This window comes from Leptosomus discolor, chromosome Z (genome assembly GCF_034619465.1).
Source record: "Leptosomus discolor isolate bLepDis1 chromosome Z, bLepDis1.hap2, whole genome shotgun sequence".
Lineage (NCBI taxonomy): Eukaryota > Metazoa > Chordata > Aves > Leptosomiformes > Leptosomidae > Leptosomus > Leptosomus discolor.
The window spans coordinates 74,412,548-74,438,069 of NC_141419.1; the positions used below are offsets into that span (position 1 = coordinate 74,412,548).

Below are 25,522 nucleotides of genomic sequence, written 5' to 3' on the forward strand. Positions count from 1 at the left end.
CCTGGGCTGCATCAAAAGAAGCATGGCCAGCAGGTCGAGGGAGGGGATTCTCCCCCTCTACTCTGCCCTGGTGAGACCCCGCCTGCAGTACTGTGTTCATCTCTGGAGTCCTCAGCACAAGAAAGACATGGACCTGCTTGAGTGGGTCCAGAGGAGCGCCACAAAGATGGTCAGGGAGCTGCAGCACCTTCCCTATGAGGACAGGCTGAGAGAGCTGGGGTTGTTCAGCCTGGAGAAGAGAAGGCTCTGGGGAGACCTTCTAGTGGCCTTCCAGTACTTAAAGGGGGCCTAGAGGGAAGGTGGGGAGGGATTCTTGATCAGGGAGTGTAGTGACAGGATGAGGGGTAATGGTTTCAAACTGAAGGAGGGTAAATTTAGATTAGATATTTGGAAGAAATTCTTTCCTGCGAGGGTGTTGAGACACTGGAAGAGGTTGCCCAGAGAAGCTGAGGCTGCCCCCTCCCTGGTAATGTTCAAGGCCAGGTTGGATGGGGCTTTGAGCAACCTGGTGTAGTGGGAAGTGTCCCTGCCCATGACAGGGGGGTTGGAACTAGGTGATCTTTAAGGTCCCTTCCAACCCAAACCATTCTATGGTATCTGACAAGTGTTTCAAGTCCAGTCAGGCTGTTAATTCAAGTTTCTCTTATGCCCTTTGGGTTGTCCAAATGGAGTTGAAAGTATGCTGGTTTTGGAAAGGACTGAGTGCTAGTTGTGAATTGAACAGCTCTTCCTATGTTTTTGATACATTTTTCTTTTTGGATTTCAGGAATGGCTTCTTTAGTTACCAATACACATTTCTTGTAGTTCTGTGCATTTCAGACTACGCTGTAATACATGACAGCATCTTAAGTAATGGTGTAGCTCTAGTCCATGCTTTATAAAATATTTCAGGACATATTTCCTGTCCATCATCAAAAGCGGAATATAGAATATAATTTTATTTGCATGATGAATGATCTCTGAATTTTCTACTTTGCACAGATTTTGTGCAGCTACTAGGTGCAGTTGCCAAAGTTGTGACAATAGAGTTTCAGTCTCTGTAATGGATGCTTAAATAGTCCTGACTTTGTTAGGGGTGAAGTAAGTCTTGGCTGCTGAGAGAACAAGAAGGCAGTGATTGGACTTGTGTACTGATGTTTCCAATGGAAGAGATGTTCATCAAGCTTGCGTAAGGAGGATTGTGGAACAAGTTTATAAAATTTAAATGTGTTATTACAAGCATCCTCTAAAATGTGCTGGAGATTTTCTCATGTCGGCCAGTGGTAAGTGCTATACGCACCAGCTTAAATTTCAGCAGCTAGAATATTTAAAGTCTGGTATCATTCCAACCGAACAAAAATATCTACTGAAAGAAATTAGGCTTGCAGAACGACAAAGTCACAGATATAATGAGGACAGGGGAACCGTGTCAAACAAAATATGAAAGTGGACTGTGCGGAACCATTTCCCTGTCTTCTGGGGTCCTGTGTCTGCTGTGTTTCAGGAACTTTCATACCTAACTGTGCTTACTGGTGAAGGATGAGCGAGTGGGTGGCGGTTCTACATATGCTGCTTTGGACATGCAATTTGACCTGGATTTTTGATCGTATCTTTAATCAACAGTATGTAAAGATTCTTCAGACTAAGTTGGACTTAAGGAATTTGCACTAAAGAGATACTGAACTTCACAAAACCAGCCTACAGAACCCCTCCATCACCCACAGAGCCTCCATATGTGGAGCAATAAAGAGCAATAATTATCTTTGACAGAACTGCAGGTTATTAAACGTCGCCAGGGCTGTGAGAGTCCTGTCGTTGCATAAGAACTGGCACAGTGTCTGGACAGGGAGAATCACAGACTTTCACCAGCTCATCTATTCCTTTATGTTTTTCAATATGACATCAAGAAGTTGTCACAAAGATGCTGTGCTGAAGGGGACAAATTGAATCCTTTTTAAAGACTGGCTGCAAAGGGCCTGAGACATAGCCCCAGGAGCTCTGGCAAGCTTCGAAGAATTTTATGTGGCCTTCAGCCTGACATCCATTAAGTGGAAACTCTGTTTGAAGGAGCTTATGTTGTGCAGTGAACTCAATTGGCCTTTCTCACTTAAGTACCGGAGTACAATATTTGCTGTGGCTTTGTAGAATCTGTGAGATAAGTATAAACTGACGTCAGTGAATAAAGCTAGAAGGCATGTTTATGCTGTTTAACTATGGACACACATATAAGTGCATTCCTTCTTGAAAAGAATAAATTTTGAGTCAAATTTTAAGAGGTAAAGCTTTTATTTTTAAAATCTGTTGCCTTTGTTCAGCTTAACTACTAAGTGTAAATGTTTTCACTCCTAAAATACTTCCTTCACATTTTAAAAAGGTGTTGAAGGAATTTAATAACTTTCCCTGAACTTATTTCTTGCTTTTTTAAACCAACGAAGACTGTTTTGGCTCAATGTATGACAACTTACTGTCTATATGGAAAGAATCCAATGCAAGTTCTGCATTCAGTGAGCTGTCTTTTCATAATTGCATTCTCTTTGGTTGACTTGCTCACAGAGCCAGACCCCACTATTTGCAACAGTGCCCTACCGATGTTTGAGGGCCCTCAGTGCAAGGTACTGGGTAGTTGTATAGACAAAGTAACTTAAGGTTGTAAAGACTGGATTCCTTTACCTAGTGTGATTGAGTGATTAGTTTGTGGTTAAGATGGAAAAAAAGAGCTGGGACTATGTAAAACGGAATGTGTGTGAGAGGAGTGATTGCACAAACATGTTTTCCCTTTCTTATATCTTATAGCAGATATATTCCTTTGGTATGAAGGTGGCAGATATTGGGGAAAAGGGTATTTATATATATTGGGGTGGTAAAGATCTCTCTTGGACATTAGGAGGTATTTATATCCCATACCTTAAATATAAACTTCCTAGCTTTCCCAGAATGATAGGTTTTTAGATTTTTTAGTATAAAAATTACATATGAAGAAAGGTCTGATGAACTTTACTAAGGGCTTAAAGGACCTTTTGGATGAACTTGGCCTACTTGGGCAATATGGTGAGCAGAACTCTAAAGTAGGCTTTGTGTAAGAGATTTTTATTCTTTATATTGTGATTAATTTATACTTCTCCAGGGGAAGTGAGAGATCTGCATATTTTGACTAGAGCTGTGTCCAGCAAAATACTTCTTTACAAGCTGTACTCTTTAACAGCTGAAAGGTCAAGGTCAAATGCATGACAAAGCAAGCCAAGAAAGGACATCAGTGGAGCAAAGTTCTCTGATTCTTTCCTGTGACAAGAGGTAGAGCCTGGCCAGCAGCTGCTTGTGAGCTACTCTGATGTTCGCACCAGGTATTGCATGAAATTAGCACAGGAAGCACTCGTGCACACCCAGCCGCAGAGTTCAGTAGGGCACGTGCCTATCTTGCTGTATGTGCACTCTTCATGCTATTCAGGAAATGGATGTCACTTTTCTCAATCCAGCGCTGTGAGATTTAGGTGAAAAGTTGACAGGTATATTTATGTTTTCTTATGAATCTCTTCTAGATTTTAGTTGAGGTCGTCTCAGTCTATTAGTTGTTCATTCTGTCAACATAGTAAGTTGGAATAATAATTTTCTTCTCTCCAATGCATTTAAATTTATAAACTTGATTTTTAGAACCTTATTAAATAATGTTTGCAAAAAAAAGTAACTTCTTCCTTTTGTTTTTGTTTTATTTGTTTTTCTCTCTCCTGGCAGTGTTTTAGAGCACTTTGCTGCAAGGGACCGCCACCACCACGACCTGAATATGACTTGGTTTGCATAGGCCTCACTGGTTCTGGCAAGACAAGTCTTCTGTCTCAGCTTTGCAGTGAAAGCCCTGAGAATATAGTGTCTACCACAGGTAGGATGCTGCCTTTATTCCATGGTGTGCTATAACATTGCCCAAAGGCAACTTTTGAAACATCTAGCAAAGGTAGCAGAGAACTTCGGCTTAGTTATCTTGCTTTTGAAAGTACCTAATGGATTTCTTTGAAGCTACCACTGCTTATTCTTTCAGCGTTTGGTCATACATTGGGGAGTATCCATGAAAACATACAATTTGGAATGTGTTGAAAGTCAGAACGTACACTGATGTAGTGAAGTAGAACCATTGGAAACATACAGTAGCAGTGTAGTGTAAACACACATTAAAAGGTTTCTTCCTTCTCTTTTTGGTTTTGTTTTTTTAAGCAGTCTTGTTTTATGGACAGAAAAGAGAAGAATGTCCTATAAAATAGAATGGGTCAGTGATGCTCTGAAACTTAAGTTGGGATTTATTTCTTCACATGCTTGGTCAGTACTGCCTTGAGGTATATGCTAGCAACAGAAAGAATAAATGATGGAAATGTTTATTTCTGGTGATAATCCTTTCTTTTTAGATCAGCAAAGTGACTTGTTTGTGTAGTAAGGGCAGATTGAGATCAGAGAATCAATTTACAAAGCGTTTCAGTGGCGTTGAGAAGATACATAGCAACAAACATGACAACCACAGCTAAAAGGTATCTTAAGTCCAAAATATTTGAATAGGCATACTGATATAGATGAACCAGAATGCCTTATACTGAAAAGGGTATTTTGGTTAAAAAAAAACAAAACAGCACTAGAAAAAACAAAAACAAACATGTGGAGTGAGAAAAAGGAATACCTGGCTGCAGAGTTCAGAAAGAGGACAGATTAGGTCATAGAGGTGGAAGAAATGTGGTTCTGTGGCCACAGCGATTTACTAAGGTTGATTTGCTGAGGGAACACATAGCATTGTGTGAGTAACTTGTGCCTATAGTTATGTGGCTTTGTATTCTAGCTGTGGTTCATGGGCTTGAATTTTATGATTGTCCATTAGTAACACTAACTGGTTTTCAGTTATCTTTGTTTAAATTACAGGAACATAAGATTATTTAATACAACTGTAAGTAAACAAAGTAAAACAGGTACAAGAAAATACTGAGGTTTTTTTCTGCAATGAATAATTAACACACTTCTTCACAGTGGTGTTACTGGGAAAGTTAAAGAGATCTGACACTTCATTGTGTGGAGAAGGTATCAATGCCTAACTCAGAAAGTGAGAAGGAAATTGTAGAGTAATTCAGCTTTATTTTTTTTTTCCTCTTTTTTTCCCGTCTCTCCTGAGCTTTATCTTTAGAGTTCACCTGAAATTAGTGCAAATTATACTTTGACACTTTAGATCTTGAAAGAAATAGTAACAGCGATGTAAATAGCGGTATAGATCTATCAAAGGAAATAATGAAAATATGATTAATTTTAAAGTTAAATTTCAGACCTGTTTCTAGATACTTGCAACAAAATACCATTATTTATTTAGGCAACTTGAGGAGGGAGAATAAACTGTGGAGAAAAATAGGCAGCATGCAAACCAAAATGATGCATAACTAGGCTATTCAGCTTATAATAAATCTACCCTTATGTACCATACCTATGCTGTATCAGAAAATACTGTTGAGAATCCAAGAATACAATGTGATAACTTCTCCACTCAGTTTTCAAACTATAACCTACATTTTTGCTTTTCTCATCAGCGCCACTCAGGTCCATTCCAGTTTTTCCTCCTTTCTAGGAAGAGTTTAGGATCTGTTTTAAGACAACAACAACAACAATATTTAGTAATTATTCCCTTGAGATTTTCTTGCATTTTCCTATGCTGCATCTAGCACTGACTGTGTTTGGAGTACTGGAATATCTTATTGGTCTGATCTGGGAGAAGAAACACCTTGTTTCTGTTAAATGATAGCTAATAAACTTGGAGTGAAACAATTGTTTCAAAACTTCTTTACTCGATTCCAGGTATATAATGATGTTGAAACTACTTGTGCTAGATGGAAATACATTCAATATCTATCTGGACGCTTTATGCTGAAACAGCAGGCATAATTTTTCCTGTATAAAGTATTAGATACACTTACATGTGTGTATGCACTAAACATGCAGAATTTAGTATATAATGTATTGATGGATTGCTAGCAGACTTTCGCATTCCTTTTCTCTTGGCTGTCTGAATTTTCAATTAAGGAAAAACATCACACATTTAGTTCTAAGCATATAACAAACTAATAGAGGTTTCATAGGTGCTTCTAGTGTGCTTGTCACCATTTTAAAACATACCGCTTAGGTCTATAAAAGAATCTTTCTGTTAATAAGAATTATAGACAGGATTAATGCTGCAGGTGTAACTAAAACCTGTGAAGTTTAAACGTAAGAAAACAGTTATTTGAATTGCATGTTGTCTTCCATGTCTCCTAAAATTGCAGAAGGTTTACTGTTTGCATAGTATTACTGTTAGTCTGAAATCTAAACTTTGTTTCCTGATGTATTAAAAGATGATTCTATAAAGGTATATTCTGTACTAACTCATTACCAAATGGTAGGTGGCCTGGATGGAAGTTTTGTGCTGAATTTTGTGTGTGCCAGCTATTTAATTTCATTGCTCATGCAGATTTATCAACCCCTGCCCCCCAAGTGATATTTTAAAACACCATATTGAAACAGAATTTCACATGCAAAATCCTGGTTCTTGATCTAAAATGTAGTCTTTTCTGCCTGTGTGCGATTGATTTCAAATGGCGTCTTTAACAAATAACTTATTAATATTCTTTTATTTCTGTTCTTAGGTTTTAGTATTAAAGCAGTGCCATTCCAGAATGCCATCCTGAATGTAAAAGAACTTGGAGGTAAAGCATTTATTCATTGGATTATAAAAACATACAGTGTCTAAATCTCATCGTAGTGAACTGTTAGTTGTTTTAAATTTAGAAACTATAAATCAGTGTGGCTGGAATTTAAAAGCTGTGTTTCACCACAGCAGAGAAGATTGAGAAAAATTGTACAAATGCTGACTGCAAAGAATGAAAAATAAAAAGCAGGAGGAGTGGAAGGCAAATAACTGGTTTATCTGCTTAATGTATTTCTTGAATTGCAATTGGTTGAGTTACACAGAAATACAAACTGGACTGTAATTGTAGTATGGCTTAGGTGGCAGTTCAAGGAAATGTGTTCCCTGTGTTTATTGTACTTACAAGCTTTTACTTCTGAGCACTGGCTAAGGTAACTGTGAACTTTTGGCAAAACCAGTAGATGTGCTGCACCAAAGTGTTGCAAAGGCAGCCAACTTCCAATGAGTTACATTTTTTGAGATCTATTAATTTGTTGGATTTGTTAGGCTTTGGAGGGATGGTTATTTTGTGGTTGTATATTTTTTTGATTGTCTGTATACAGGTAAGCTGTTTGGCTGCCCAATTCTGACCCTGAGTCTTAAGTGATCAAGAGGTAGCTCTGTTAAAAGGAAGAAAAAACTCTGTTAATGAGAGTTCTTTTGAAGTCTAATTTCATGTAAGGTACTTCTAATTAAAAGTACATGTAGATCTTCTTTATATTCTAGAATTCCTGTAGATCTTCTTTATTACCTATGTAAATATGGTAGGATTAATCCTGAGGATGTTTGTTAGATTTTCAGGAAGGTTGAAACCTCTTAAATGCTCTGGGGTAGAAGTTAACTTAGTTCTTGAAGGAAGTTTCATGAGATCAAATCAAGTTTCATGATGGTTGTCTTATCTGAAACTGTTTGAAGAAGGCTTTGACATAAGCACATATTAAAGGGATAGCATTTCTTCTTTACTGCCATTGGTCCATGGATTTAAACATACATGTTCTTGTTTGAGTGTGTCTCCTGTAAAAGAAGTGGAAGTTTTCTGTGATAAAGGGACCAATCCACAGGGATAACACACTGCTTGCATGTGTTATCTGCGTAATGTGCGCTTCATTCACTTTTTGGATTTTTTTTGAAATAAGGTGAGTCATTTGCAGCCCACTTTATACATTCTGCTGCCTGATCTCTATGAAATACATCAATTCCTATAGGTAAATGTAGTTTTTTGCATCAAGAATTGAATCCGAGTATTCTATAACAGATCCTCATTAAAGTCTCTTTCTAGATCTTTTCTAACTTTTACAACTTTTGTTTCATGCGGGTATGAGCATTACGAGAAACTTATCTCAGTGGAGTGCTTTGATGTCTCATGACAGTAATCCAGAATATTTGATTTGTTTTTTTCACTCATTTATCTCTTCCCAAAGACAGAAGGATTGTCAGAATTCTTATACTCCACCTTTTTATTTCTTTTCCCTTTTACTCTACTTTTTTATTTCTTATACCTTTTGCTATGGCTGTTTACATGTCTGTACTTAGAAATGGTATAGTCTTTTTTTTCTGTGAGGTATCAGAGAAAAATGCTCGTTCTGATACCTTTTCATTGCCTATGTAAGTCTTATTCCATGTATTCATCAGTGACCCGGATGAAGGGACCGAGTGCACCCTCAGCAAGTTTACTGACGATACGAAGCTGGGAGGAGTGGCTGACACACCAGAGGGCTGTGCTGCCATTCAGCGAGACCTGGACAGGCTGGAGAGCTGAGCAGAGAGGAACCTAATGAGGTTCAACAAGGGCAAGTGTAGGGTCCTGCACTTGGGGAGGAATAACCCCATGTACCAGTACAGGCTGGGGGTTGACCTGCTGGAGAGCAGCTCTGTGGAGAGGGACCTGGGAGTTGTGGTAGATGACAAGTTGACCGTGAGCCAGCAACGTGCCCTTGTGGCCAAGAAGGCAAATGGTATCCTGGGGTGTGTCAAGAAGAGTGGGACCAGCGTGTCTAGGGAGGTTCTCGTCCCCCTCTGCTCTGCCCTGGTGAGGCCACACCTGGAGTGCTGGGTCCAGTTCTGGGCCCCCCAGTTCAAGAGGGACAGGGAACTACTGGAGAGAGTCCAGTGGAGGGCTACGAAGATGATGAGGGGACTGGAGCATCTTTCCTATGAGGAAAGGCTGAGAGACCTGGGGCTCTTTAGCCTGGATAAGACTGAGAGGGGACCTTATCAACACTTACAAGTATTGAAAAGGCAGGTGTCAAGAGGATGGGGCCAGGCTCTTTTCAGTGGTGCTCAGTGACAGGACAAGGGGCAACAGGCACAAGCTGGAGCACAGGAAGTTCCACCTCAACATGAGGAAAATCCTCTTTACTTTGAGGGTGACAGAGCATGGAACAGGCTGCCCAGGGCGGTTGTGGAGTCTCCTTCTCTGGAGATACTCAAAACCTGCCTGGATGCAGTCCTGTGCAACCTGCTGTAGGTGAACCCGTTTTAGCAGGGGAGTTGAACTCGATTTCCAGAGGTCCCTTCCAACCCCTGCCATTCTGTGATTCTGTAAGGAAGCTAAGGCAACCTTCCAAAAGGTGGTTTTTCTTCCAAAAGTTGGTGGTCAGCATTTAATCTTCTAGTTGAGAGATGTGTTCCTATTTGATGAAGGTAAAGCCTGAGCTTTTTGGAGTATGTGTGGTTGCTCACTTGCAGCTACATGAAAACAAAGAAAAGCGTATTTAGTCACTGCTAAATCTTATTTTGGAATTTCTGCTTCTGATGTTGAAGATAAGCCTGGTTTTGGTTTTGTTCCTGGTTTTTGCCTTCAGTTGTTACGGTCTTGTTATCTCAGTTCTCTTTACTGTAGTATGGAAGTCTTGTCCAGACATTTGATCTTGGAAACTTCGAGGAAGGTAGAAGGGCATCTGTTTTTTACAACTAGTGTCCATTGTTGCATGTTATTCAAAGGGTGATGTTCTAGATAGTTCTAATTTTTGTTACTCTGTCTTAACATTGTCTTTTCGGTTTAGGTGACTGAACACTTCATATGTCTTCATACAGCAATGTATTAACAGCTGGTATTAAACAAACAGCAGAAATCTTAAGGTGTTTAAGGTTCTTATGTTCAGCAGCTAAGCACTTATGTGAAACAGATGCTGACTGCGTAGTGTCCTCTTCGTTTGTTTGAAGCTGAGCCCTTTGTTTGAGGGTGAAGATGGTGCTAGTTTTTACTGTGCTCGTTGCCTTCTGGAGCTACTAGTGAAGCCAGGTTTTACTACTTCATTTCTGTAATGATTGTAAATTTTCAGGCAAAGTGTATAGAAAACAGTCTCTCTTCTTTTGTCTCTTCCTGGTCTGGTTATCTCTTCATCAGTGTTTAGGATTAGGGACATGGAGCAAAGTTTGCAGTGCTCTTTTTGCAGAAATTTTTTTTGAAGTACATGATTCTGAAATAAAAATAATTAAAAAAATTTCTAATTTCTGATTTTTTTTATTGTGTTTTTTTCCTAAGCCAGGCTACCTTCCTAATGAAAAATAAGGTTTTTATCCAATTTAATGAATGTTAACTGTTTGGTTTAAAAGTGTTGTATTTGATCCTGAATGAGTGAGAATATATATAGCTTTCTAATCAAACATAGGCCTAATTGAGTTTCTTAAAAAGGTTTTGCTTTATTTACTGACGAAGTTGAACTGCCCGTTCTCTTAAGCTTCTATTTTGGTGTACCAATACTCCCTTCCTGTTTATTAGAAATAAAAAAAAATTGCCGTTTTTTTCCCCAAAAACTTCATCCATAAAATAATGTGTGTAATTTAGGTTACTGTGAAGATGTGCCATGCACTAGTCCGTATTCTTTCAGAGTGTACTCTTACCAGCATAAATGGATATATCTCTCTGTGTTAGGCAACTCAGCTGAGTAATGGTATAGAAAGAAATTACTGATTTGATGATTTTCTGTTATGATGCAGCGTTCTCTGGTGAGAACTAAGGATGAAATTACATACGATGATCATAAAGGAGAGTGGGGGAAGACTGGAAAAATAAGACAGATGGTAGGATTTGTTGTTCAGAAGATTCTAACACAGTTTTGCTGAAAAAATTTTGGAATGCTGAATGCTGAGGTTTGTTCTCAAGACAGATAATAAAGGTGCAAAGGCAATAGGAAGGTTTTTCTTTGGTTCTAAGAGATTCCAGCCTGGAGACACCGTGTCTGAAGCCACCATTTATTCAGTGTGTTTATTCAGTCATTTGCTGTTGTAATGCTGTCAAAACAGAATGTGAAGTTCTGGTGTCTGTTGTGACGTAGATACTTATTCAGGCCTAAATCAAGATTTTTCGGGCCATTCTGGAGGTCAACTAATAATTTACAGTTGTTTTTTAGAATAAGTGTGTGTTATACTTTAGTTCGCTATCTTGTAAATGCAGGCTGAGAAACTACTGGTGAGATGCCAAATACTAAGCCTGGTCAGATTTAAAAGAATTATTCTGGATGTGAGCAGCGCTTTTTCTTCATACTGAGTTTGAAAATACTAACAACATATTATAGGGTTTAGTAACGTTCTCTGTTTTATGTACTAAAATATATTGTCATAAGTTCGTGTTATATTTTTGTAATCTACCGAAGGCCTTTTTCACAAGCATAGAGGATCAACATGTTGGGTAGTCATCTTTGAAACTCTGTTTAAGACAAAATGTGTTAAGAGCTTGGCAAGAGCAAAGCAGTTAATATCAGGGATCCTTGAGTCTCAGTTCGTTGCGCAGGAAAAGAGGGATGAGAACTGTCCTCCCCACTGCTATTCCTTCTTAAGCTTCATGACCAAAGTCATAAATTCACATTCTTAGGCCAGCTAAATTAATTGTCTAGGTGAGAGTTTGAGAACAAAGAACTTTAAATAGGATTGGTTAAATAAAGCATGCGTATTTTGCCTTAATTTGGAAGTAAAGAGCAGAAGAAGAGAGAGTAGGAGTCAAACATCATACAATCCAAGTTGAATTGAAAATATGAACCCCTGGAGAAGACAGTGACAGTTGTTAGGTAGTATCTGCCTTGTGAAAAAATGAGGGAGGGAGAAAACAATGCCCAGCTATTAGTTAGAATTTAAAATTTGAATAGTTATGGGCAACCAGTCTCTTCTGTTTGACTGTGGAGGTAGAGGAGAGTACTTCTAGCCACATAGCCTGGCAGAGCAGCTAAAATTTTATCTAGTTAGTCATCAGAAAACTGATCCCACAAGTAAATGCCAGCCTAAGTCATCTTCCCAGAGACGAACTAACACGACCAATAAAATCTCTGTACTGTATTTGACTAAAAGGCAATTGACACCTCTACAAAATCTGGTTGTGGAGTACGTGCAATGCCATCTGTGACATAGCTGTATCTAACAGTTTACAGAATGTCTTAGCAGATGAAATTTTTAGATGACCCTGATGAGCTGTCCAAGCTATGAGTCGCACAGAGACATTCAGCTTCCAAAAGCATTTAAGTTAGATCTGTTTGCTATCAATCATTCTGAGCCTGCTGTTCAAATGGTGCCTAAGCCCAGGCTCTGTCACATAGCTTCCTCGTTTCATAGATAAGAGAGATCATTTACACCTCCTTACAGATCTTGTTAACATGAGTCCTGGGGAAGCTCTGATAGGGATTCAGCGTAGCCATCTTTCCACTGTTCTTTGGAAATATTGTTGTTTTCCTACAATTAGCTTTTTACAGTGTGAATAGACAACCCACTGCCTATCTTATTCAAAACGAGTAGGAGCCATGCAAACAACGCCTATCACAACTGTGTACAATACCATAAACAAAACACCAAATTTCCTAGTTCCATCTTTTGTGGGTTGGGGGTCTGGTGGTTTTGTTGATGGGATGTTGTATGGAGAGAAAAGCAGAACCTTTGGTTTGCTAAAAAGCCTTTGTCTCCTGTTGGGGGGAGGGGGGGGGGCGGGGAGGAGAGAGGGAGATTTTGATACAGAAAACGCCTCGATCCTTTCAGAGGGTAAAGCAGACTCAAACTTTTGTGAGCCAATCAGTGGAAGGGCTAAACAGACAGAAGTATGCAGCTGTGTATGCCTACTAGTCTCAGGTGCCATAGAGAAAGATGTGTTTCGAGCTTTATTTGAGATTACCTGCACTGTTACCAAAGGTGTGACTGCAGCCCAGAGGAGGGTATATCTGAGCCTTGCTCGGTGCTGGCAGCGGTTATCAGAGCCTGGGGAGTTGTGCCACTGGTTCTGAGATTGGGGCTGTTACTGGGCTGTTACCAGCAGAGGTGAAAGGAGTGCAGAGATAGGGTAGTGGGTAGAGAGGAAATTGACAGATGATTTTCTTGTTGCTGACCATTCTTTGCTAGCCCTGGAGGACTTACTGTGTGTTTGTGCCTTTAAAAAATAAATTGAAAAACAAACAAACAAAAACAACTTAAAAAACCAACAGGGGTGATTTTGAGAATGGCTGTCATATGTGATGTCCGGTTTAGTGTGGTGTGCCACCTGCTCCAAACTATTAAAACTTTAGACTTCAGCCTTAAATAAATATTAGAGTCTATTGCACGGCACATATTTTCTTATCTTCCTTTTGAAATAATCTGTAAGATTTTTTAAAATTAACTTTATGTTCCTGACTAGAAGAGGAGATTTTTGTTTCAAATTGCATGTTTTACTTTAAGATGATAGTAAAATAGACATGTCTAAGTAGATCAAACTGACTTTCTGCAGGCAAGTGTAAATACAGTGTTTTTAAAACTTTCCAAGTGCTTGCAACCTAAATGTTGTTCTAACAGTTTTAAATATAGGTAGAGATTCAAAATTGGAGATGGCACCTAAGTTAGCTAGTAGGGAAAATACTGAAGGATTAATCTCACTGGCGAAGCCTGGAAGGTGGACAAGAAATGACTGAAATGGTTTCCGTAAATGTCAGTTTGATAAGAAAAATAAAAATAAGCACAATAAAATTATGTTTATTTCTGATTTTTGTATATATTGAATATAAAGGCAGAAAATGTCTTTTTTTTTTTTTTTTTTTTTTTTTTTTTTTCCGGTTTCCTTTTAAGCTGTTTGTTCAGATACTTGTTTAATTGCAGCAGTGAAAATATCTGATCTGGCAATCTCAAAATGTTTCTTTCTCAGGAAAGAAACCTGCCAATTTCTTGCTGCCAAAGTTTGTGTATGATTGCAGGAGTGGACTGCCTGAAAGGCTAAAGAAAGTGGCCTGATTGCTTGGTCTTAAACCCGAGAAACCAAAAGTCCTTCAGGAAGGCTTTGGTTTAGCACCTGTATTGGTGCTTAGTGATAAGCAGTAGCAGTACGAAATAGCCATCGAATGGTGACTGACATTACACCTGCAGGAAACTTATGTATCTGTGTGGATGTGTCTGTCAGTGCAGGCAGATCTCATGTACATAGAAAGCAGGTATCTTAGAAAGGATTTATAACTTTATTTGTAACTAAAAGGAACTAACGGGTTGAAAAATAGCTAGTGTAAAAAAAGAACAAGAAAATCTATATGCTGTATTTCTTCAAGGGGACTACTGAGAGACCTACATAGGGTGTATGCCCAAGATAGATAAGGAGCAGCCACATCTGTTACAAATGTGTTAAGGTTTCCAAGATTTCAGATATCTTCCTGATTACCTAAGAAAATAAGTTTTCTTTGGGAGTAAACGATGGGAAGTGAAATTAGAAACCCTATGTAGATTTAGAAACAGTTGTTTTGAAATTCTTTTAATAATATTTTCTTGGGGTGGGGAGGGTAGGGTGTGTTTAAAAGATTTGCGAGAACGGACAAGAGATTTCTTTTTCCCCTTGCCTTGCTGCTTAAGTCCCTACCCATGGGCCAGTCTTTCTTGCAAAAAGATTTTGTGGTGCAGTTGACATATTCCTTGGCATTTTTTCACCTTTTTGCTAATTAGAAATGGTCTGTTTAATACTAGTAGAGGAATTATCTAAATATTTTTTTAATCAACTGTAAAACCTTCAAAATAGGTAGGTGTCTTTATTTCAGGTGAGTGGATGTTATACTTGAAGTGGTAGAAAAACTGGTTGCAGCCTCCAGTCTTTGAGGGCCCCAGGTTAACTATTTTTGGTGGAAAGGAAAACGAATTCTTCCCTGGATTTGAGACTATAACTTCTCTGGAGCTGTGATGTATTTTGAGGTGAACAAGAGCTTTCATGTGCAGGCTAGACTATCTTGAAGCAAGGGCTGCGTGAAATTCATTGTGCTGTCGATGGAGACTTGCTGCAAGTCTGACAAGTAACAAATTTGACACCTTTAAATTGCTTTCAGTGAATTTTTTCTGTAATGCTGTGTTCTGTTCTCCTGAAAGAACTGAAAAGGAGGAACTGAAGGTAGCCTCAAGCTGCTGTGAATGAAGATGTAAACAGAAGTATTCATAGCTTTAAGGAAGATTTGCGGCTCTGCATTTTGCATAACATTTACAGGAGTGCATAACTGTGCAGCTTGTTTTGGATGTGTACTAACCTGTGCATAACTCTCAAAGTCTTCCCCCCCAGCTTTCAAGAGGCATTTGAGAGGGTACTATTGGCACTGATACAAATTGTAAATGGTGTTAGTGTGGACATACTATACCCTTGGCTGATAATCAAAAAAAGATTTTATTTATTTGATATTTAAAAAATGACAAATGAAAACTTTCTAAAATGCTGAACATTGAATAAACTTGCCCTGTAGTAATACTGAATGATTGAGGTTTTTAATTACAGCACCCTGTCATTTATCTGTAAGGAGGGTGGTTTTATTTTTCTTTTATAAAGTAATTCAAGCATATGTTTTTCCTGAATACTATCTTTTCTATTAAGTGGTATTGTGTGTTCTCACCCACCCTGCCCAATTTATTTGTAAATGGGATGTTTTAGTCATCCCGTGGGTTCATTGCCGAGGGAAACAAATCATATGCCTAGGCATGAGTCGTGCCACTTGCCTGTGTCTGAGGAAAATACTACACTGAATGTCACATTTTAACCTTAGTTTAGGCATGAGGTGGTTGAAAAAACAGCCATGTGCCTGCAAAGCTGTTAGAGAAACACATGATACTAGGCTGACAAACCTGAGTACTTATCTTGTGTGTTTCTGTTGTTTGATAGAACATTTTGGGTACCAGTTAATTCTCTGTTTTTGTCTCAGCAGTCTCTGAGAGCCTGAGGATGTTTAATGGATGCACATTACATTCTGGATTGCCAAAGAACTCAGACTTTGAGTTTCTGTGTCTTAGAAACCTTTGGAATAGATGAAAAGAGTAATTCATAGGATAGTCTGTGCTAAACTGCACTTTTAAAAACAACTGCTTACTCTATAAGACTGAATTTGTCATGCTGTAAAGTGCGATGGCTGGATCACTATTCACAGGCCAGCATTTCCTGCCTAGGATAATTCCACAATATACTACCTAATGGTCTGGAGAAAGAAGCCAAGAGCATGTTAGGCTCCCTGGATATGAAAAGTTAAGGCAAAAGAATAGAATCTTATTTGTCTTGTAGAAATTGTGTGTTCCAGTTATTGATGCCAAGAATCATTTTTCAAGTGCATTTGCCAGAAAAATGAGATAACATGGCACCCCAAGGTACAGTTTTCTCAGTCTTTTTTCTTGTCTGCTTAGTGCAGTTTTTTTATTCTTAAACCTCAGGCTGTGATTTCCTCAGAATTGAAGTGTAAGCGAGTTCAGTGTGGGTCGTTATTCTAATGGAAGATTCTGAAGGAAATACAAAGTTTTGTCGGACATTATTAGTTGATTCGTATAACTATGCCATAATGACTGGCTGGGGCTGGAGACAAAAGGACTACTATGCTTTGGTGGTGTTTCTTTTGAGACAGCTGATGTGCAGAAACAAAGTTGAGCAGCTAAAGAACCTGAACCAAAAAGACAGGACCATAAGGTCAACAAATCAGCATAGTGCTTTTCTGGCTCCAGTGTCCTGTGTAGGGATCCATGAGCTGCTTTCTTCCATGTGCCTGGATACAAGAGGTCAAATGCTCTGCAGTTCACCGCACAATTTTTCTCTTTAGAAATAGTACGGTTACAAAGATAAGACTCAGGGTCTGGCAGCGACATGTGATTGAAAAGTAGCTGGCTGAAGCTTAGAGTAAGACAGACAGATGTTATGTTGCTAGGAAAAAAACCCCAACCTTCAAAGAGCTGATCATGGTGTTGCCCTTTCAGTTCATTCAAAATGATTCTCTACCAGTTTTTAAAGTAATGTGATACTTCAGATGCCTGTGACACTGCTGTGTGTGGCTATGTAAATAGTGTCCTTCTGGCAACTTGCTCTACTTGGTTCTGACATAGAGAGCTGTTTGTAAAGACATCTATCAGATGCTATAAAATTCTTTACAAGTACATTTGGTAGATGTTCCAGTGGTACAGAAACATAGAATTAGCTTTCGATGCCATCTGTCTTCTGTGTAAGTAATGTTGATCTTCAGAAGTTGATGATAAAATAATTGAAACACTTGTGCTATTTGTACATTGTTACTTTGAGTCTGGCTAAATTAATAGAGAAATTAAGCAAGGTCTTTACTAAATCCCATAAGCATTTACCTTTAAGTAATCAACTCTTTAGATCTCTTGTAGAAAAAAAATGTTCAGGTATGACTTCAATATTTTTTGCAGGAAAAAGTGCGTGAGTGTTCACGATGTTCATTAGCCATCTAAATTGTGCCAGGTGCAGAATACAGAAAACGAGTGCTTAAGGTTCCAGTGTGGCTGGTATAGAGAAGACAGTAACTCCATGGGATGAGATTTAAATACTCTTCAGTTGGATGCCTAAAGTATATGGTGTAAATTCCTTTATAGATATTTATTCTTCACCTTTATTTAGTGATTGTCTTTTCTGTTGCACAATGTATAAATTAAGTGATTATTTTGAGTATTTTATCAATGCTATTGTAATCGTGTTGCATTAAATTCTCATTTTGTGCCTACATGTTGCTTAGAACTTTTGAGTTCTTTTGTTTCGCTAAAAAATGGAGTTTCATTATTATCAGCACTTGGTATCTGTAACTACATTAAAGTTTGCTTCTTCCTATCTCAAAGTGAGAAAAGTATCTTAAAGGATACCTTCAGCACATTTCTGCAAATCACCATCTTGCAGTCAAATTTTCTACTAGAATAATACTGCTGCTGTTCACTTTCTAGTGTTAGTCCCCATGAGTGTAGTGCCAGATTCAGACATACAAAGAATAGCTCATATCCAAATCATAGTTTAGATGGTTTGACAGCTGTCAAATACAATCTTTTTTTTCCTACCTCAGTGTTCAACATATGCTGCTCTCCAGGGGAGACAAAAGCTTTCTGTAGATAACCTTATTGCTTGGCTTCTGTAGAGATGGCTGAGTGCTGCTGAACTGTGTCCTAAAAATGTGGCATATAAGTCTGTACAGTTACTCATGTCTACTGTTGGGGTCTTCCAGATTCCTTAGTGTGGCTGACAGACCAAAAGTAGTTGAAATGAATGCCTTTGTCACTGTATGTTGTCACCGTAGCTCCTCATTCGCTGTTTGACTCACTATTGTATCACTATTCTCTTCATTAACTGTCTTAATTACTTTAATGAGCTTTTGTGACACCTTTTTTCCCCAATTATGAAGTGTTTGCCTGATGGTTTTCAGATGAACTGAAAGACCTTATCGTGCTCAGAAATGAGCAACTGCCATGACAGAAGCTACAGGTTATGGCAAGGAGCTGCAGGGCTAAGTCAAAGAGAATGGCAAAGGTTTAGATACCAGTACGAAGATATTTCAGTGAGAAGGTATAGGATTAGACTATGTGGCACTGGAGGCACAGTAGTTCTGCCAGTACTCATTAATGGAGCAGAAACTTTCAGGGATGAAAACTGCATTGAGTCAAATTCCTTCCATATTTAAATAACGTTAATTTGACATTTGTGTGTGTGATTTATGGTTGCTTTTTTCCTTTTTATTCTTTCAAAGGTGATTATTTAGGAGAGAAAATTTAGCCCATTACTTTGATTGTTTTAAGTAGAAGGGTAATTTTCAGATACAAGTGTTAACTCTGTTTAGTTGTTCTTGTTTTAATTAGTTCTTATTATTGTCTTGAAAGGGGCTGACAATATCAGGAAATACTGGAGTCGTTACTACCAAGGATCCCAAGGGGTAATATTTGTATTAGACAGTGCCTCCTCTGAAGATGATCTAGAAACTGCTAGGAATGAACTGCATTCTGCTCTCCAGCATCCACAGTTATGTACTTTGCCGTTTTTAATACTGGCCAATCATCAAGACAAGCCAGCCGCTCGCTCCGTACAAGAGGTATGTTAACATGGCAGCATCTTGCCTGTTTATATTTACTGTCTGCACACCACTGACCCAGTATTACTTAGTACCCTGATATCCTAGTTAAGGGCTGGCCTCATTTATGCTTTGCTGTATGTATACAGACCAAGAACAGTCCCAGCCTCTAAGAACTTCGTCTAATGCACTCTATACAGCCTTAGTTGTTCTGGAAAACAGACAGGTAATACTTGGATACAAACAGTTCTGCTTTCACCATATTTTGCTTAAGGGAGAAAAGTCATTTTTAGACTGAGCTTATCTAAAGCTGCTGGGACAGTGATTTTTTGTTTAGTTTGGGGTTTTTTATTTGCTGTTAGTTTTGATCTTGCACTACCCAGTTACTCTATTCTTCACAACTGCTTAAAGCAATAGATTGCAGCCATAGGTTATCTTTTATGTAAAAGCTTTTTTTCTGAACTGCTATATACTGATGTGAGGGCAGAGCTGCAATTCCTGTTCTGAAGTCCTTAACTTGTTCTGATTTTCTTCTTTTAAGGAATAATGTCTTTGTCTAGTTTGTAGCTGACAAATAGTAAATTATAATATAATGTTCTATTCAGTGTACCCTTTGCTCTTAAGTTTCTGAAAAATTCATCTTGCCTACATTCCTATCACGTCACATACCTTTGAGGAAATTCTGAAAGTTACCAATTCTTCATGAGAAGCTCTACTTACTATTCTCAAGTTATAGGAAATAGTTAATATTTGGTTGTGTCATTCTGTTCATAAATGTCATTTAAAGGACTCTTCCTATTAAAGATTGTATGTGAAATCTCCTGTTTGATCTGTGAGTGGTGTTTTTTATTACAGTGGAGTGAAAACTGTTTCAGCACCTTACTGTGCTGCTGCTTTGTATTTAAACTTGTTGCTTTCTTAGATGCACTTCTTTGTCTAAAATACGATCTTTCTGAAGAATGACGGTTCAATTCAATGCAAAACTTACTGATCTGTAGGATAGCTGCTGTTGTACAGTATAGATGTATGTACTTTCCATACTGGTTTATTGCTATTTATGCCTCCTTTCTTAACCAAAAGAAATAGCGGATAAAAAGTTAAGCTTATTATGTGTTAAGAAGAAGAAGTGTAAACGTGACTGGAGTATCGTGATGCTTTTAATATGAGAGGAAGGAAATAACTGAGAACTGTGTAGGCTACACTGTAAAATGTTTTATTACGTTGTTGGTCCTTTTCTCTAAGAATCTGCACTTAGGAAAAAGAAAAAAAAAAAAAGGAATTTGGGGTTAGAATATAAAGTTACATAAAAAGGTAAACTGAAACTATGCGGGGATAGAATCTACAAGTTCTAGCTCTTTTAATCTAAAAACAGATTTAGGAAGAAGTAATGAATATTTAAAGAAAATGTAATATGGATTTTTATATCTATAATTTTATTAATCTCTTCTAGTTTATTGTGCAATGTAAAAGCAAAGCATGTATTCCTAAATCTTCCACTTAAAAAATGACAATATCTTGAGGCACAACTGCTTTAATTTTATTCGTCCAAATATATCCAAGGTGTTTTGATTTTTTACTTTTTTCATAGAGTCGTACAGATTACAATTTCCACCAACAGAAATGCTTTTTTCACATGATTTATGTATTTTTTATTCTACTACTTTTGTGTTTTTTAAAAAAGCCAAATTTGGTTTAAAGTTAATTACGGATTTTGATTATAAGTATTTAAGAAATGTTCCTTGTCCAGTTTCATAAGAATGGTGATGCCATGCCAGTTAGTTTGATTTACAACAAATTATACATGTAACTCTCCATTTTGCGGTTGAGACCATGTGGATAGACTTTTGGGCCTGAACTGAATCTTCTGTGTATTTAGAGTTAGCATTTCTTCTCTTTTATTGACAGTGCCCTCATTTTCTCCTCATCCATCACTAGCAATTGCTTGGTATCTCAGTAGAGGAGTAGGTCTTTGTATGCTTACAATAGCATTTAAATATGTTTCTACTGCATGCTGTCTTAAAAAAAAATTCTTCTGGTGTATTATCATAGCAAACAAGTCTTGATTGCTACTTTGCGTCTGTATGAAATGCTGAATACAAGAATTTTGTTAAATGTACAAAGCTTATGCATATTTTCAGGAAAAAACCCACCCTGTATCAAGAGCTCAGTGTGTGTCTTTGAAATTCTTTACTTAACAATAGTGGAAAGCAAAATTACAAAAAAAAAAAAAAAAGAAAAAAAAAAGGAGAATGTCACAAAGTTGTTACTTTGTCCCTGAAAAAATTATGTCCTGTGTTTGCTGTATACGCAAAATGGGAGCCTTATTTTGCCGATGTTAAAATGGAAATTTCTTTCTTTCCTAAAGGCTTTGCTGTGCTGTTGTCCTCATTTATTGATATGTGAAACGAAAGTAAAATGCTGAATCATAAGACGATTCCTTATTTCAAAAAGAGCATATTTAAGGATTTAACAAAAATAATGTGTTGAGCACTGAGTGTTTTACTAGACATCTTTGCAGAACAAAATCCATTAATTATAGGTATTTCCTTGGTTGTAAAGACAGATGAATCACAGTTGAAATTTAGAAGTACGTATGCATTCCTTTAGGCAACAAATTGCCTTTCTTTAATGGATATGAAAGGACTCCTAGGAGTATAATTAAAGAAAATGTCTTGAGTTGAGTGGTGCGTAATAGGAATTGTAGAAAAATATTTATCTACAACAAAAATCCCTCACAATACTGTACAAGTGCCAAGCAGTTTCTGCAACAGATGTTAGTTATATTTATTGTTGGAAAGTGTGGTTGCTCCAGTTTTTCAAAATTTTTTATTTTATTTTAATGTGTTTTCTCCATGTGTTGCTTAGGTAGAAGTGATACTGCAGAAGCTGCATGCTGCAAGTATTAAGCAATGTCATGAATAGTTCAATTCAAAGCTGTAATGACTATTTGTAAAAATATCCAAACAACTTGTTTAATTTATGAAATTTCATTTAACCTAATTAATTTTGCGGGCATGATTGGAGAATATACTTCATATTATTGAAATGATCAGCAAAAATTACAGGAGAAGCTAAGTTGAGATACTGATCAGTAAATGTAATCCTTTTTTTCCTGTGTTCAGTTGCTGGTTGGCTGTTTCCTAGTTTTTGACGTTTCATTCTAGAAACTGTAAATGAAGATCTTATTTTAAATATTGTGCCTCCTGTTTCTCTTATGTCAGCTTCTATGGTGTTTATTCCACCTTTACGTGTCAAAGCTATTTGTTTTTGTAAGTTGTTTTGTTGTTGCTGTGATAGTAGCACATATTTAAGTGTTCTCTGATAGCTGCTAGGTGATTACAGCTGAGCCATGCTGAAATTAAGGCTGTATGTATTAACCAGACTGTAAAACTCAGACAATCATATTTGAGTCAATAGGTATGCTGCAAGATAACCTTATTTGAGATTAAAATTGCAATAGTGAAGAATTAATCATATGTAAGTCCGTTCTGACTGCTGTTTTGGAAACCTTCTGAATTAGTAAATAAAAATATTACAAGTGAAAAATAAATTTAGTTACTCAGCAGATGGGAAGATGGTAGTATATCAGTTTGGCCACTGTTTCCAAAATGCAAGGTGCAATTCTAAAAGTTTACCTAATTATATATATATTTTAATAAGTATCTTGCTGACTGTGCTTTTGGTTTTCCATCACAAAAGTGCTTTTGATTACAACAGCTGTTTTTGATTAGTCAGATTTCTGTTACAGGCTTAAAATATTACAGGAGATTTATGGTGATAAAAGCAGTGTAAATTGCTTTGCAAGGAAACAGCAGGATTACTATGATTACCAACTTGTTGATTTTTATTTTGGAATGTACGTTACTTTTTGTAATAATATCAGAGACAGATATTGCAGTGGGTTCCTGTGATTGGAACCAGTATGTGAACTGAGTCACTCTCCTCCCAGATTAGAGCAATATTTAGGAGTTGCAGAAAGGATGCGTTGGAAGTTGTACATAGCCACTGTATTTTGGGAACAGGCTATGCTGGGTAAACACTCGTCTAAATCTGTTGTGGACTTCTGGAAGCCATGTAGGACCAGCCAAAGGAGAAACCTAGTTGAACCATGAAGCTTTACCAGTTCAGTTGTTAAGCAGCTACATGGTTGGCAGCATGTTAGTTTTGGGGAGTTCCTTTGGTTTTTTATATTTAAGGCTGTTTTCAAGATTGCAATTGGACTAGATCATCATGGAAGGTCCCTTCCAACTGAACTGTTCTATTCTAAGATCGTGTATGTGAAGATGTTCATAGACTATTACCTTTTGGTGGGTTTTCTTTTAGTTATCCAAAAGTGCAGGCAATTAATACATTTCTTTCATATGTATAAATTGCTCTGACCACTAGTACCAGGTGAAATCATTGAAGATACATTCTAAATTCTCATTTTAAAAACATGCTAGAACTTTTTAATACAGACTTACTATTAGACAAGGAATCAAATGTCTTCTTGGTCTATTTTAAGTTATATTATTTTTATAAATATTGTTGTCAGCAAAAAAAAAAAGGTGAAAAGGTTATGTAGTGCGCTAATCACAAGTGGTTTTTTGCCTGTTGCATGCAAGATCTTCGTTGAAGTTGTGGTAGTGATGGGTGTGTTAAACTCCAGAGGAAAGTCTTTCCCATTTTCCTTAAGTTTCTTTGATAGAGCAAGATTAAAAATATCTCCGAATTACAAACAATATTTTCAAAAGCAAGTGTGAAAGATTGATCCCGTGTTTACATAGATAGTGATGTATTTATCTATTTGAGAATATTTTAAGGCATTTGGGTTTTGATCTGTGAACAGTGTTTAATTTGGTTTTCTGCTAGCAGAAAAGTGGAGAGTGACTCTCCTTTTCTCCTTGTGAAAAGAGCCACCTTAGGGCTGTGAGGGCTAATATGCCTTACTTTGCCAGTTTCTTCTTTGTTGTTTATGTCTGGAAATAATTTTGTAGATAAACAATGTCTTCTTGATGCCATAAGTGTCGTAAAGCTAAATAATCATTGCAGGAGAATATCCGGGTTTGTCAGCATCTGCGGAGGCTCTTACTGGTGCTAGGGAGCTAGAGTGCTCTAGAAACTGCGTTCTGGGCCTGCTGATGCTTTATGGTCTGCGTTGGCTGCATATGACAAGCTTCATTCCAGGATGTAATTACTTCCTTTTATTTTGGTGTGTTCGTATTATTTTTGCCATAGCTCTTGCCTTTTGTAGTTTCTGCTAGTTACGGGAAAATGGTTTCTTTTTGGGAACCCTTTCAATGTACCAGTTATAGATGTCATTACTAACAATCAGAAAAACTGTATTGAACAGTGACACATGAGGATGTTTAGCTTCAGAGAGCATGCAGTATCTCAGTTAACAGTTTTGAGTAGATCATGCCTCCAGCAGCATGTACTACAAAAACTTAGCCTGAAACCAAGAGTGGAAATCAAAATGCTCTCTGCAGGCTGTCCCATCCACACCCTGGTCAAGCCTCTCAAATTAGTTCACCTATCTGAACTCTTAAAGACCAGCTGTTGCAAATCTGTGTACTTTATGACAAGGACATCCATAGCAAAGTTAAATCGGGGGCAGATTTTTGGTTCCTCAAGAAACTGTTTCTGAAATTATTTATTTTCAGATTACTGCAGCAAATAGCCAAAATATGGATTCCTATCCTGTTTTGAGATCATAGTGACCTTAATGACCTTAATATTTGCAATCCCCTCACTGCAAATACTACTTCTCATCCAAGGTGTATCCCTTGATATTTGAAGATTGTTTTGGAGCTTGACTACGTTATTTTGAGTGTTGGCTGCTTCCTGCGCAACTGTGGCCTTTGTGGGAACAGAGGAGTTATTTGTCAGACTTCAGTTATGAACACATTTGCAGGAGAGGAGGACATTATTAAACTGATGTTTAGGAAATATTAGTTTTGCCATGTTTAGAACAATGCAGAGATAACTCCTATTAACATGTCTCATAGGAACTCCTGTTCGAATTAAAGAATTTTTTCTGATTTGTTAGGAGGATGATTTAGATATAAAAAGATTCTAAAATAAAATGATGTAAATAGAATACAATATAAAAAGATAAACAATTTAAATAAAAACATTCTGTGAGTAGATCAATAACCTAGCTAGATGTGAACATAGGAACAATTTCATACAGTTGCAAGACTGTGTTCAATGTAAATATGTAGCAGGTAGTGTTTGCTTTAATAATTGCATAGTTAGAATGATTGTACTAATAACAAGTTGAGTAGTAAATATTTGTTACTGCAAAATGCAAGTGACTGTATAAAGAAATTAAAATGAGAAACTGAAAATCTTGGAAGAAGCTGGATTTTTCTGTTCTCTTTGAGTCACTGGCATGGGAGGAAATAATGGTGAGCAAAGAAGAAATTAAGATGATCTGAAAAGGAATTGTAAAGTCTTTTTAGTGATTTGCAAAGAAATCTATCTAGAATGGCTCTACTTTTTGTGAAAATCCCTTTTGAAAAAGGTAGGGTGGAGAATCCAAACAGTAAGCATACTTTTTCTTTACATGCATTTCTGTTTCAATTATGTTTTACAATAAACAAAGATGTAGCAGTTAAAATCCCCAATATATTTTGATTAAATTGAAAGATTAATT

General features: G+C 37.4%; 1 protein-coding gene across 2 annotated transcripts in view; it reads left to right on the top strand.

Annotated features, from left to right (window-relative positions):
* ARL15 (ARF like GTPase 15) overlaps positions 1 to 25,522 on the top strand; it is a 209,997-nt gene that overhangs the window by 64,779 nt on the left and 119,696 nt on the right. Inside the window, exons 4-6 of one of the 2 annotated variants that reach the window (XM_086479832.1) lie at positions 3,709 to 3,853; positions 6,615 to 6,674; positions 18,698 to 18,906. In XM_086479832.1, the coding sequence (XP_086335958.1) occupies positions 3,709 to 3,853; positions 6,615 to 6,674; positions 18,698 to 18,906 (414 nt within the window). Of the gene's footprint in view, positions 1 to 3,708; positions 3,854 to 6,614; positions 6,675 to 18,676; positions 18,907 to 25,522 lie in introns of both variants that reach the window. The other variant, XM_086479833.1, reaches the window with a different exon arrangement.